Genomic DNA, 14,798 nt, shown 5'->3' on the forward strand with positions numbered 1-14,798 from the left:
GTGTGTCATCCTTAGGTGGAAGAAGATTTGAGACGTCTAAGGAATCCAACCCAACTTCAGCTCCCTGTAGAACAGATCCAGCGCAAGCCATGAGTAACCACACACACACCGTGTCAAACTGAAGGACTACTGAGCAGCAGCACTTCTACGCCATTTCTTCCCGTTTATTTTGATAATTGTGCCTTTTTCTTACTAACCCTGCAGATCATTCTAGAGCTTTGGTTTACACCGTTTACAGTCTTGGAAGTGATACCGAAGTCATTTGGAGTAATATAAGTATTGAAAGAAATATCATATGAGAAAGCATTTTCCTGAATACTAATCATATTTTTTCTGCAATCATGGCCGTTGCAGTAATTCAATATAGTAGCTAGTGTAATTTCTTATAGAAGAGCAAAGTTCTGAATATGAAATAGTAATGACGTATGTGTGTATATAATGAGATTATCCATTCCTAATGTTTACAAAGATTAAGAGAACTGAGACGGAATTCACAAATTCAATTTCATTATTTTATTGCACCTCAATTGACTTTAATTTCAATCATCAAAACCCTAAACATATTTCAAGTTTTACAACTGTAATTGTATAAATGAGAGATTCTAATTCAATAGGAGCCCCCCGCACCTCTCCAAATGCTCGTAGTGCAATCCCCATCTCCCAAAAGCTCAGAGCCAAATTTCCCTGGTAGACCACATTACAAGAAAAGTACCTTACCCACAGTGAATAAAATGGTCCCTGTTTTCTTATACACCTCAGAAATAGAAACATGAATTGGTGTCCAGCACTCAGGTTTACATACAAATAAGCAGTACCTTGTGCATTGTCATTGCTTTAGTAAATATCTCCAAGTGACTAACAATGATAAAAGATTTTTAAAAACATGAGATCGTTGATTGGTACCCTGAGTTGTCTTATCTGAGCTATATAATGCACACTTTAGCATATTTTCTGGCAGAAGAATATGCCTGTAGTCATGTGGTGTAAAAAAAAAAAAGATTGGTACTGTTAAAGTTGTACAAAATGAGGGCAGCAGGTAGCCTAACGGTTAGAGCCGTGAGCCAGCAACCGGAGGGTTTCCAATCCTGGGCCCAATGGGGGGGAAATGTGTAATTAACCAATAAAGTGATCTTAAGATGAAAACAGTTGTCAAATACCCTCAATAAAAAAGAACAATGGTAAAAAGCTTCTTTTTTTTTTATATATATATATAGTTAATTAAAAGGCCATTGATTTGAATTACCAAATGATGGCACTACCATAGTGGCAGTAAACAATGTATATGACTTCTTTGGTCTTCCTGAGTCAGTAGTAGTACAGTGGATCATGTGACCAAACTTGAAGTGTTTACTTAACGTCTAGACACTTGACTCCCTGAGGCACTTTCCATACTGGAGTTGTTTGTTCACATTTAGCGTGCCACTTTAAAAACATGCAAAGCTAAATTTGAGTTGTAAAGGCTAAGCACATCAAAGTACATAAATAGAAACAACACAAATTCCCTTTTTGACAGCAAACTCAGAGGTCTAAGTGGAGAGGCAACATATTTGTGGTCCTCTGTAGCTCAGCTGGTAGAGCACGGCGCTTGTAACGCCAAGGTAGTGGGTTCGATCCCCAGGACCACCCATACACAAAAATGTATGCACGCATGACTGTAAGTCGCTTTGGATAAAAGCGTCTGCTAAATGGCATATTATTATATTATGAGGCACGTCATCGTTAGCTTTAGGCCCAGATTCACTCATCTTTTGCAAAGTTTCCACCAGTTTTTTTCAAAATGGAATGAAACATTGAGGACAGGAGCAGGAGACTGCATCGGCAATGAAGCTGTGGAAGTCTTAACGTTCATCCTGTCGACTACAGAGGACCAGATGGGGGGCAGTGGGTAAGGGGTTTGGTCCCTGCCTTGAGGTTGTGGGTTCAATCCATATCTCTTGTGCTTGATTGACAGTCTCTGTAACTGTTGATGTCAAACATACAAAGAGAAGCACTTCAAGTGTGAAGGATTTGGGGTTACATCCCAGCCTTGAAACCAAGAGGTTGTGGGTTCAATCCTCATCTCTTGTGATTTAGTGTACGTTTCCCCAATGTCGATGTTTGAAGTGTGAAGCAATCGGTGGCACAGATTGTAAGGCTTGTGCCCGTGAGATTGTGGGTTTGATCCCAGTCACTTAAGTGTGGTTCCGTTGACGCTGTAGTGGTTGGAGGACTGATGGGGTTAATACCTGGGGTTCCCATTCCTGTGACCAGCAGTGGTTCTGGGGGAAAATCCCTCAAAAAATAGTTGTATTTCAAGAGAGATACTGTCTACTTTTTCCAGGGATTTTCCCCATAACCACTGCTGAGGAACCATGGCAGGGGACCCCAGGATTAACAGCCCCAGCTTAATGCACACTTTGTACCAACGCCACCATTCTCCTGCCATCTTGATGTGGCAGCCACTCCTAGTGGCCTTGACTCGCTCTGCAGCAGAGTCCCTGTTGTCCACACAACCATGCTTCAGAGTCATGCAGTAGGTTCAAACCTACAACCCTGTGCTTTTTGGGTGAGATCCAGAGACTCCTTCACAATATTAACCCTTCTCTTAGTAATTTTGACATTGATATTTGCGTAAATGTACAGTACACTAAAGCACGAGATGAGAATCGAACCCACAACCTCTCGGCTGCAAGACAGGGATTCAACCCCAGAGCCACTGCCTTCTTCATACATTTGACATTGACAGTTTTGGAAACGTAGCCACGCTAAGGTGAGATTTCAACCATCAAGTTATGAGGTTAGAACCATCATCAACTTGTGCAACACTGACAAAGGTATCACATGGCTCTGGGACTGAGGAAGTGATTAGTAGGGCAGAAGTATTTATATGGTAGGAACCCACATCCTCTTGGTTGCAAGGAAGGCATTCAACCCCAGAGCCACCCGCTCCTTAACACAATCAGCACTTTTCTTCCCATGTTGGACAACGACAGTTGCAGAAACTTGCACAAGAGATGAGAATCAAACCCACAACCTCTTGGATCCAAGGTAGGGATTTAACCCCAGAGCCACTGCCTCCTTCAAACAATTTGCAAATGTCTTTGTATATTTGACACAGATAGTTGAGGTAAACAAATCAAGCCCAGGGAACCATTACTCAATGTTAAGAATTAGCAGTATTCTCTCAAGAGAAAGGCCTAAAGGCACTGGTGTTGCAAAATCATTTACTGAGAATCCCCTCTCAACAAATAGCTATCGACAGACAGAGAATAAAGTCATTTGAAATGTTAATGCTCAACTCTTTTACCTGCCCTGCAGGTACATTCCATGACCTCAGTCAGCACCAACAGGGAAAGCCTGAAGCCGATCAGCCAAGCAGGTTTCACCAGTATAGTACGTGCTTTGTTTTAGGGTCAGGTTTGCCACCACAGAATGTATGTTAAAATAGCACTGCAAACACAATCGTCAGCAAATGATATGACCTCCATTTGGTTTCATAGGGAAGAAGATTAGAATAAAGGGAAAATGCCCAGCTTGTTTTGTGCATTTCATGGTCCTCAAGACAAAAATCTAAATAATCTAGACAAAAGTTTAACAAAAAGAACAACCAGACATTATAGTCAAGGACCACCCTTCTCCCAAAAACGACAGCAAGATTCAGGACCACCGTTCTCCCAAAAAACATTAAAAACAACTACAGCAAGATTCAGGAATGACATAGTAGCTGCCCAGTGGATGGAACCCCTTACTGCTTCTTGGGTCGGAAGTAGAGCTTCTTGGTGAGCATGGAAGCGAAGCAGGGGACCTGTTTCTTCCCGATGGCGGTCCGGTCGTTACAATTCCCGACGCTCCTCATGGACACCTTCCTGTTGACCAGGGTCAGGAGCTCCGTGAACTCCAGGGAATCCCCGAACTTGCAGACGGCCCCACACAGGTCCTGGATGTACCAGGAGCCATTGATCGTCTCGCGGTGGGAATAGTAACCTGCACAAACACACAGGGAGACAGGGAACAAGTATGTCAGTTAGATCTGAATTCCATTAATCCAAGTGAGAAGCAAAACATAATCAAGTGATCAAACGCCATAACACTAACACAAGGAATCAGTTATATTGTCTAAACAGCATAACTGTATACAAGTTACAGTAAGAAGGAGTTGGGTACAAAATAGTAACTGAGTCTGTTGATAAGGAATTAAAATAATGAATTTATGTCTTTATTCTCTCTGCATCACTGGCCTATGCATCTATCCTCATTTACAAACACAATTTTTATAGTATTTATTTTGGTTTTCGGTAATGGACTATCTCAGCTGTGCCATGTCTTCCTCACCTTCAGCCACAGAGTAGCACATGATGAAGTCAGCGCCAGCAGGGAGGGTGTAGACCACCCCAGCGTCCACCACCACCTCGTTGGTCTTTACTTCGCTGTCCACCACGTCCATGGGGGTCACTGGTTCGTCATGTTTCTCCCCACGGCACGCCTGTCGGTGTCAATCAAATCAGAAACATAAAACAGTCAAAACGTCAATTAATATGATGGACGTGTCATATAGAATTTGTTTTGATTTAGCAGTATATATTTTTGGTTATGTGGATCAAATGTTTACAAATAGAATGGAAAATAATAGTATGGCGTCTGAGGAAGATTTGCCTTCACCGGCCCCCACGCATCAGATATTGGTCTATGAGTCAACAGTACTGAAAGTAAAAGGTTTCCATCTAAAATGGTTCTATTCAAAGGCGTCATCTGACTGTTTACCTGCAGTATGAAGATCTTAGGCTTGCCCACCAGGCTCTTACACTTGTCTCCTTTGAACAGGGCAGTGATGTCCTGGATGGAGATCTTGTCGTCGTAAGCATAGACATAGTTGCTCTCTCCGTGGCTCAGAAAGACGCACACGAAGCAGTCTGCATCTGCATGGTTGGCCTCAGCAGCTATAGAGTATCAGACGTATGATTTATTATTCTGAAGTATAATACTGACTGTGACTGATACACTGTGGAATGAATGTTAAGCTGATTATTTGAGGTGGTATCGAATGACTTGAAGTGCTGCTTACCCTCACTGATTTTATCCAGAACTTCCTCCACCTTCAGATTATCATAGGCCTGCACTTCAAAGTTCAAGTCCTGAAATCTGAATCAGAAAAATCAAGTGTCAAACATGTTTAGGCATGAACTTTTTAAACAATTAAATCAGCACTACAGTTGACTGTACCGGTCTATAGGGAGTTATGAAGCACGGTCATATCTGATGCCATGTATACCTTTTGACCAGGTTGTAGCGGTCAGCATTGGTCCCGTTGCGGTCATGCATCCCCAGACGCCAGAAGAAGCGCTCCTGGTTGAAGATGAGAGCCATGCCTCGCCGCTTGTGGTCCATCTTATACTCCTCCGCAGGGTCCATAGAGAAAGAACTGCTGAAAGAAAAAAACATGCTCCACTGTAAATACCATTACCTTGTTATAGTGGGTGTAGCTGAATGAGAGACATTTGTTAACAGAAAGTGTCGATTTCCTATCTGTTACCACAAAAAATGAGGAACTATCTGTTCACTTCAACTGCCAACATACATGAACTTATTTCAACCACATGTTCATTACATTCAAGTCATTTATAACAACGTAATGAGTAATATTATTACTAATAGTTACCTGTAGAAATACCCATCTGTTTCTGTAAGGTTCTCACTAGGACCTGATGAAGAGATAGAGAAAGGAACATGCAATCTGAACAGCTATGATAATCTTGCATGAATTTTTATTTTATGACTTCTCAAAGCCCTCTCGTGGTTATACAGCTTTCTGATATCTCAAAGCTCAGCAGGTTCGATGCAAATAGTCTCCAATGCTTTTGGGATCAGATTTATTTTTCAGGGGTCTATTGTTAAGCTCTGCAACCAAAGGTTTGTGAATTAGTAGCCTAGCCTAGAACTCTGGGGTTAAGCAGCCATTGTTCAATAAACACCCAGTCCTGGTGGTTTTCAACAGGCTGGTTACAGGTGTTAAGACCAGTAGACCTGCTGTTGCAGGTGTGGGGGAAAGCAGGATTTGGACTATTCTTCCAATTGAGGACAGGGGGAAAAGGGGAAAGTCTGGAGTTCCATTTCCTTATGTTCCTTGTGTTAAGGGTTATTTTTGTGAGCACAAGAGGAGGGTAAATTGGTTTTGATTCAGGTGATTGCTGAGTGCAAACGCCAAATGGACAAAATAACTGCAGGTTTGTGTTAATAATTACATAATTAGCGTGTACTTTGAGTTACGTAAAAAAGGCAATTTCATGAGATAAGGTAGTTTCGTTATAACAGTACCTCAAACAGTATTTCTGTTTTGGTGTTGAATGTACGTTAGCATATGTCTCTACAAGCATTGAGCACCTAGACCTACCTAACCTGATATTGCCCGTATGTACTCACCTGTCCTCGGGGCTGTTTTGCTGTCTTTTTCAACGCTCCCTGTGACCAAAATCACATATGAGACAACACAGTAAGATTTGACAGAACTGTGAAACAAGTCTTTTCACTGATAACATTAACTTAACACCTGATATAAAATCAGGTTACGTTAATTGAAGTCTGTGGTCTGTGCTTATCTGACAGTAACCTAGTCCCCAGGCTATTGCGTAGTGTCTAGCAACGCGATTCATCTGACAGTGAACAACAACCTTGGCTACTGTAACAGCAGTACAAACAGACAGATAATACGGACATACACCTTATAAAGTTATTAGAACAGTTCAAGATAAGCGAGGTAAATGGAGGGGAAATTGTGAAATCCCCGACAAATCATTCAGCATGTGATTTATTATTATTTTGTTCACTTTCTTTTCCCAGGGAGGGTCCGAACTGTCTTCTGAGATTTCTTTCATATTTGTCTTATATGAATTGATGACCACAACTTTACATTAAACCGCAAGACTACTACTACTACTACATACATACATACATATAGTATATCTATCTATAAGTTAAAAATATGACTTTTTATTACCTTTAGTGTCTTCATTCCCTGGACACGACATGGTTGCGGTCTATACTCCTTTGAACACGTACACGCAAGTGAATAATGCTTCTCCTTTACTAACGCTGATGGATGAGGAAACTTCCCGCCCGTTTAAGCTGATTGGCTGAACTCCACATAAACGGGATACAATTGGCAACTGGGCATGTCAGTCACGCGTTGCTCGTTACGACTTCCGTATAATACCACATTGTAGCCATTGAGGACCGTATAACAGAGTCAAATATATACTGAACAAAAATATAAACGCAACATGCAACAATTTCAACGATTTTACTGAGTTACAGTTCATATAAGGAAATCAGTCAATTGAAATAAATTCATTAGGGCTAATCTATGGATTTCACATGACTGGGCAGGGGCGCAGCCATTGGTGGGCCTGGGAGGGCACAGGCCCACCCACTGGGGAGCCAGGCACAGCCAATCAGACAGAGTTTTCTGAGCTGTCTGGGTGGCTGGTCTCAGACGATCCCGCAGGCGAAGAAGCCGGATGTGGAGGTCCTGGGCTGGTGTGGTTACACGTGGTCTGCGGTTGTGAGGCCGGTTGGACATACTGCCAAATTCTCTAAAACAACGTTGGAGGCAGCTTATGGTAGAGAAATGAACATTACATTATCTGGCAAAAGCTCTGGTGGACATTCCTGCAGTCAACATGCCAATTGCACGCTCCTTCAAAACTTGAGACATCTGTGACATTGTGTTGTGTGACAAAACTGCACATTTTAGAGTGGCCTTTCATTGTCTCCAGCACAAGGTGCACCTGTGTAATGATCATGCTGTTTAATCAGCTTCTTGATATGCCACACCTGTCAAGTGGATGGATTATCTTGGCAAAGGGGGATCTGCTCACTAACAGGGATGTAAACAAATGTATGCAAAAAAGATGAGCGAAATAAGCTTTTTGTGTGTATGGAACCTTTCAGGGATCTTTTATTTCAGCTCATGAAACATGGGACCAATGCTTTACATGTTGCGTTTATATTTTTGTTCAGTATAATATAAAACATGTTTCAGAGTGTGACATTATACAGAGGGATACTGTAAAAACAAAATGCATGTTTGCATATGTCTGTGAATGAGGCAAGCTCAATACATGTCAAATGTCAGCTCATAGATCACGCTTGACATCAATTTGCATGTGCACTGCAGGAGTCTCTCTGGCTGTCAATGTAGGGTTTACACCCCATGTACATGACAACCTCAAACAGTGGGGTTGTAGTATTCTCACACGCTGTATAAAGAGAGACATGGTAGATCATCAACCTGAGTAGATCATGTTATTTGTCACGTACACAGTTTACAGCAGGTATAAAAGGTGCAGCGAAATGCTTCTGTGCTAGCTCCCTCAACATTGCAGTACAATAATCAATCATCAATATCAATAATAAGTTAATCAAAAATTACAAGTAATAGAAGAGGTAGTACACATAGTAATATGGATGAGTTGTATGATCTTCTGTACCAGCAAGATTGTTAGCCTGGTTAAACCAGACTGAATGCTGCACTTACCAGTGAAGTGAAACAATTGACAATTGTGAGCGCAGAGTTCAGTATGATTTAACCAGGCTACAAGATGGTGTACACATTATTGAATTAACTGTGAGGAATGCTTGAGTAAAGTCCTGCTCTGTGTTCAACACTGGGAGCATGTCAATACATGAATCAGGGTTGTGTTCAACAGACAAACTACCTGGAGTTCTCTGATAAGAAACACTCATTTTCATATTCCGTTGTAAAACGTTTGCTGTTGCATGCCCTAATGAACACAACCCAGGTGCCATTTTACCTTGGAAACTCTGGGCAAGTCCCAACATCTTCTGTAATGTCCTACAGATGGTCTCCAGGCATTCCGGGAACTCATCGCCACAGTCGTGTTTATCACGGTTATAGGTGTCATAGCAATGGTCGTGCTGGTTATAGAACTTGGTCAAGGACGGGATGTCGATGTCGATGTCAACTTTTAGAGTAGACAAAAGAGATAGCCATTAGATCAATTCTCACAAATATTCAATGCAATATATAATATGACAGGTGTAATCAAATCAAATCAAATTTTATTTGTCACATATGCTGAATACAACAAGTGTAGACCTTAACGTGAAATGCTTACTTACAAGCCCTTAACCAACAATGTCATTTTAAGAAAATAGAGTTAAGAAATGATTTAATAAACAAACAAAACAAAATAATAATAATAATAATAATAACAACAATGTGTGGGGGTACAGGTTAGTCGAGGTAATTTGTACATGTAGGTAGGGGTAAAGTGACTATGCATATTTAATAAACAGCAAGTAGCAGCAGTGTAAAAATAAAGATAGCCCTATTTGGTAAAAGACAAAGTCCATATTATGGGTAGAACAGCTCAAATTTACATTTACATTTTCGTCATTTAGCAGACGCTCTTATCCAGAGCGACTTACAAATTGGTGCATTCACCTTATGATAGCCAGTGGGACAACCACTTTACAATTATGAATTTTTATTTTTAATTTGGGGGGTGGGATAAGGGGGGGTAGAAGGATTACTTTATCCTATCCCAGGTATTCCTTAAAGAGGTGGGGTTTCAAGTGTCTCCGGAAGGTGTTGAGTGACTCCGCTGTCCTGGCGTCATGAGGGAGCTTGTTCCACCATTATAAGCAAATAAGCAAAGAGAAATGATAGTCCATCATTACTTTAAAACATGATGAAACTGGCTCTCATGAGGACCGCTACATGAAAGGAAGACCCAGAGTTACCTCTGAGTTACCAGCCACAGAAATTGCAGCCCAAATAATTGCTTCACGGAGTTCAAGTAACAGACACATCTTAACATCAACTGTTCAGAGGAGACTGTGTGAATCAGGCCTTCATGGTCGAATTGCTGCAAAGAAACCACAACTAAAGGACTGTCAGTGATTTATTTAGAATTCAAAGCACACTTAACCAGCATGGCTACCACAGCATTCTGCAGCAATACAACATCCCATCTGGTTTGCTCTTAGTGGGACTATAATTTTTTTTGAACAGGACAATGACCCAACACATCTCCAGGTTGTGTAAGGGCTATTTGACCAAGAAGGAGAGTGATGGAGTGCTGCATCAGATGACCTGGCCTCCACAATCACCTGACCATAACCCAATTGAGATGGTTTGGGATGAGTTGGACCGCAGAGTGAAGGAAAAGCAGCCAACAAGTGCTCAGCATATGTGGGAACTCCTTCAAGACTGTTGGAAAAGCATTCCAGGTGAAGCTGGTTGAGGGAATGCCAAGAGTGTGCAAAGCTGTTATCAAAACAAAGGGTGGCTACTTTGAAGAATCTAAAATCTAAAATATATTTTGATTTGTTTAACACTTTTTTGGTTACTACATGATTCCATATGTGTTATTTCATAGTTTTGATGTCTTCACTATTATTCTACAATGTAGAAAATAGTAAAAATAAAGAAAAACCCTTGAATGAGTAGGTGTGTCCAAACTTTTGACTGGTACTGTATAATATGACAGGTGTAATAACATTCCTATAAACAGTAGTCTTCATTCCGTAAGTAATGAATGGTGTGGCTGTTGAACAAGTAGAGGACAATAAATTACTTGGTGTTACCTTAAATTGTAAACTGTCATGGTCAAAACATAAAGATTCAAAGGTTGTAAAGATGGGGCGAGGTCTGTCCGTAATAAAGAGATGCTCTGCTTTTTTGACACCACACTCCACAAAGCAAGGCCTGCAGGCACTAGTTTTATCTTATCTTGATTATTGTCCACGATTATTGTCCACGGGGCCCGTGTAGCTCAGTTGGTAGAGCATGGCACTTGCAACGCCAGGGTTGTGGGTTCGATGTGCTGCAAAGAAAGACATCTTGCTCTTCATTGTGATCAGAGGGCTAATATTAATACTATGCATGCCAGTCTCTCTTGGCTAAGAGTTGAGGAAAGACTGACTGAGTCACTTCTTCTTTTTATAAGAAACAATGTGTTGGAAATTCCAAATTGTTTGCATAATCAACTTACACACAGCACTGACAAACACACACTTACCCCACCAGACATGCTACCAGGGGTCTTTTCACAGTCCCCAGGTCCAGAACAAATTCAAGAAAACGTACAATATTATACACAGACATGAGTGCATGGAACTCCCTTCCATCTTATATAGAGCAAGTGAACAGCAAACCTGATTTTAAAAAACAAATAAAGCAACACCTCATGGCACAACGCCTCTCCCCATGTGACCTACTTGTTGTGTGTATGAACTGAAAATGTATGTGTAACTGATAGATGCACACACACACACACACTACATGTTAATGTTTTTAAATGTATGTAAATTGTGAAGTATTTTGTCTGTAATGTCTTTTCCGTTATGTGTCGGACCCCAGTAAGACTAGCTGTCGCCATTGGCTTCGGCTAATGGGGATCCTAATAAATTTAAAAAACGAATCAAAATTCCTGGTCCTGAAGCGCCGCAGCTGTAGCTATACATTATAGTGTGTGCAAGATTCACTGTCTGAAACACAGGTCTCCGCTAATCATCAAAACCATGAGGGTTTTGTCCCAGCCCAGCACTGTCTGACACAGCTGATAATCAAGACCATGACTTGCTGAATCAGGAGTGATAGTGCTGGGCTGGGACAACAGTCTGCACACACTGCGCCCCCTCAGGACTAATAGGGAAGACCACTGCTATAGATCAAAGTCAGACATGACACTAGCTCACCTGGACTCCGAAGAGGGGCGTCCCACATCCATTGGGTGGGGGTGGTTTGTAACCAGGCCGGGGTTCTGGTTTGTAACCTGCAAGGAAACAGCAAAGGTAGAGGTGTTCTGAGTTCTCCCACCTTCTTTTATCTTGTTGAGAGAGATAACCTGTTCAGAGAGACTACAGATAGCGTTGGGGGTCGCACTGTACCAGTTTAATGTTTACAACCCAAGATAGCTAAAGTGGTGCTCATCTTTTTTGCATGTGGATAATAATCACTTTCACAAGGGTGGCAACCATCCTCCAGGATAGCTACTGTGTGTGCAGGCTTTTGCTCAATCCCTGGTCTAACCACATTGTAGCCTAAACATCAGCTGCTCAACAGGACCTTGATAAGCAGACTTTGGTGTTTCAGGGCTGGATCAAAAGCAAAGCCTGCACACCCAGGAGCTCTTCAGATGGAGGGTTGACCACATGTAACTAACAGTGCAGTTCTACTTTGTGGGGGGTTAAGTGCCTTGATCAAGGGCACAATGACAGGAGGTGGTAGGTTTACATGGGATCAGACACAGCACTCGGTTAACCAGAAGTAAAATTCTCTCGCGAAAACGTGTAATTTCCTGTTTACTTCTGGGGGGATTACCTTTGTGGAAAAGAAGGAAGCGAAATCCGAGAGGAAGAGGCGAAGCGAGAGGACCAACTCGGCCAGAGATCTGTCTTCTCCAGCAGGTGGCGTAGTTTCGTTTCATTCGCTCACCAAGCGAGGAGTTTTGTATGGAGGTCAATGAGTGTCGAATTTGGTTTAAAAAAATAATGGAATGGCTTATTTGCTACGTGAGGTTTATTTGATCTTATAGAAGTTTCGTAATGCATAGGTTGTTATGAGTGTACTGATATAAGTAGGACACGTGACATCCCGGCAACTTTGAGAAAAAACACTTTATAATGGAGTTGTTTCGAGATGTCAATGCATATTCATGATAATGAGGCTAGTAGGCTTGCATAGCATCTCTCTCTGTTGAATACAGGCGGTTGACGTCAACAACCCTCATCGAATATTCAAAAAGTATTAAAATAATTAGATGTATCCACCAATCCAAATAAAGGATAGACAGGAGAGACAGCCCACCGTGCAGCTTTGTGGGTCAACGACTCCCATTGTTAGGGAGGAGAGACAAGTAGGCTATCTTGTCAGTATATCCATCATCTTTGGCGAAGTCTCCTCTCGCAAACGGAAAGTTGGCCAAAACCCTCCTTCTGCTAATTTCGCCCGTGTTTATCATGGCCAAAAAGCATTTATTTTTATTTTTACGATACAAACTATTTTGATTTTGTGGCTGTTGAATCTAGTGGAAACCGTTTATCATCCGCACAGGGGCTTGAAAACCACTGCATCAGTTAAAGTGATGATGATAGTTTAACCATGTTTTGAGGCTGTAGTAGGCTATTTGTTTACATTTTATTTGATTACAAACATTGTAGTAAAACAAGTTTTTGTAATTGGGGTTCTGATGTTGTATGCCAGTTGAACTAAGTTCATGAGGCATTTATAAATTATAGCCTATTCTTCAAGAATCAATGGGTACATATAATTAATTTATAAATCAAAAAATGGATGTAACTGCTGATTGCCACTTTATGCACCGCCTTCGCTCAATCCTGGCAGCATGATCAATCGTCCAGAAACATACATAGATCTCTTTTCTGTGAAATATATTTTTGCATTTTCAAACTAGTTTTCATTGTGAAGGCAGATGCTTTTTTTTATATCAAAAGCAATCACTTTAGTATGTGAAAACACAGAATCTTACTCATTACTCCACGTGCTAATTACGTCGACCTAGCGGTGGGTTTTGAACCGGGCACCTGTCTCTCGCCCGGTTCCAAAACCAAACGCAATCAACTTTCACCCGATGCAAAACACGCCAATCCGGGCGCCCGGGCAGATTAATTGAATCCCCTCAATGCTGCTCATAATCGCATAATCCTACATGAGCCTTGACAGACTCTCGCCGTTTCATCTGTCCACAAGAATCTGTCCCCGAGAGATTATGGTCTGGTCTCAATGAAATAGAGTAGGCTGCCTATGCATGGGCAGAGAATCAAGTGGCAGTAATATTTTTCAAGAAAATTACATTAAATATGATTAGACTACAGTTTACTAGTGTCTGTAAATAAAAATACTATTGATAATGGAAAGAAGTGGATGGCACTCAACCAACGTTAGTCAAGGTGCAATAAATAAATAAAATGATTGAAAAGGAAAAGGCGTAACGCGCGCATAGGTTACCATTATTTTCAATCAATATGAATTACCCATTTATTTGTCTCCGCCTGCAAATCGTCCTCCTAAAAGGTAGGCTATATCCTATATACAAAACGTAGTGAAAAGAAGTTCAAGAGAATGCAAGTGTCCGCTCTAATCGTTCTTGCTGCCTCAAATTCAGTAGCCTTACATGCGAAGTAGAGTAGGTTTTAGCCTATGCATGGGCGGATAAACACGGGGCCGTTATCTTTCGAAGGCAATGTACTTCCTAAATATGAGTTGGCTATAGTTTACTACATTGCCTAGAAATTTATATTGATCATCCATGTGTCACTGTCTGAAAATCGTCCCACTCCTAAAGGGTAGGCTATAAAACGTAGCTCAAGAGAAAGTGCAGGTGTCCCCAAGTGCTCTCTCAAACTGCTTCTAGTTTATTGGCTGATATAGCACAGTAATACCGATAGCCTAATATAATGGGCCACTTGAAAATCTCTTGAAATTCAACCTATTTCTTGGGTTATTTTTACACATTTTATATTGCTTATATAGGGCGCAAAATTGCTGCGACCATGACTGGCAAATGAGCTGCGTCGCATTCGCCGAAAATAATATTGCTGGACTTCGGTTGGGTTCGGGACCAGTTCTTGCGGTTGCGGGTGGGACTCGGACAGAAAGCCAGCGGATGTGGTGTAAAAAGCTGCGGGTGCGAGCGGATGCGGGCTGAATTAGTCAGTCCCGTGCAGACCTCTATTGCAGGGCGTGACAATGGGCCAGTTCGTTTTGCATGGTACGATGACCCGGGCGAGTGAAGATTTCAGTGAAGGACCATTGGAATGGTCTAAAATTATTAAAC

General features: G+C 41.5%; 2 protein-coding genes across 3 annotated transcripts in view; one reads left to right on the forward strand and one right to left on the reverse strand.

The window, feature by feature from the left end:
• LOC311110036 (calcium uniporter protein, mitochondrial-like) overlaps positions 1 to 985 on the forward strand; it is a 31,830-nt gene extending 30,845 nt beyond the window's left edge. Inside the window, exon 8 of the mRNA XM_084188565.1 lies at positions 16 to 985. Coding sequence (XP_084044691.1) covers positions 16 to 93 — 78 coding nt within the window. The 3' untranslated portion in view covers positions 94 to 985. The remainder of the gene's footprint in view (positions 1 to 15) is intronic.
• On the reverse strand, positions 499 to 7,056 carry LOC311110037 (caspase-6-like). 2 transcript variants are annotated; one of them, XM_084188567.1, is made up of 8 exons: positions 6,971 to 7,056; positions 6,397 to 6,435; positions 5,636 to 5,678; positions 5,249 to 5,398; positions 5,042 to 5,118; positions 4,741 to 4,916; positions 4,312 to 4,462; positions 499 to 3,963 (listed from the first exon to the last, which is right to left on the reverse strand). In XM_084188567.1, exons 1-8 carry the CDS (start codon positions 6,999 to 7,001, stop codon positions 3,725 to 3,727), a joined length of 906 nt encoding a protein of 301 aa, XP_084044693.1. In that variant the 5' UTR covers positions 7,002 to 7,056; the 3' UTR covers positions 499 to 3,724. The 2 variants fall into 2 exon arrangements, with proteins under 2 accessions (XP_084044693.1, XP_084044692.1); XM_084188566.1 differs by having other exon boundaries at positions 5,249 to 5,401.
• Positions 7,057 to 14,798: the final 7,742 nt, after the last annotated feature.

Source organism: Coregonus lavaretus, assembly GCF_964263955.1.
Source record: "Coregonus lavaretus genome assembly, contig: SUPER_35_unloc_1, whole genome shotgun sequence".
Classification (NCBI taxonomy): domain Eukaryota; kingdom Metazoa; phylum Chordata; class Actinopteri; order Salmoniformes; family Salmonidae; genus Coregonus; species Coregonus lavaretus.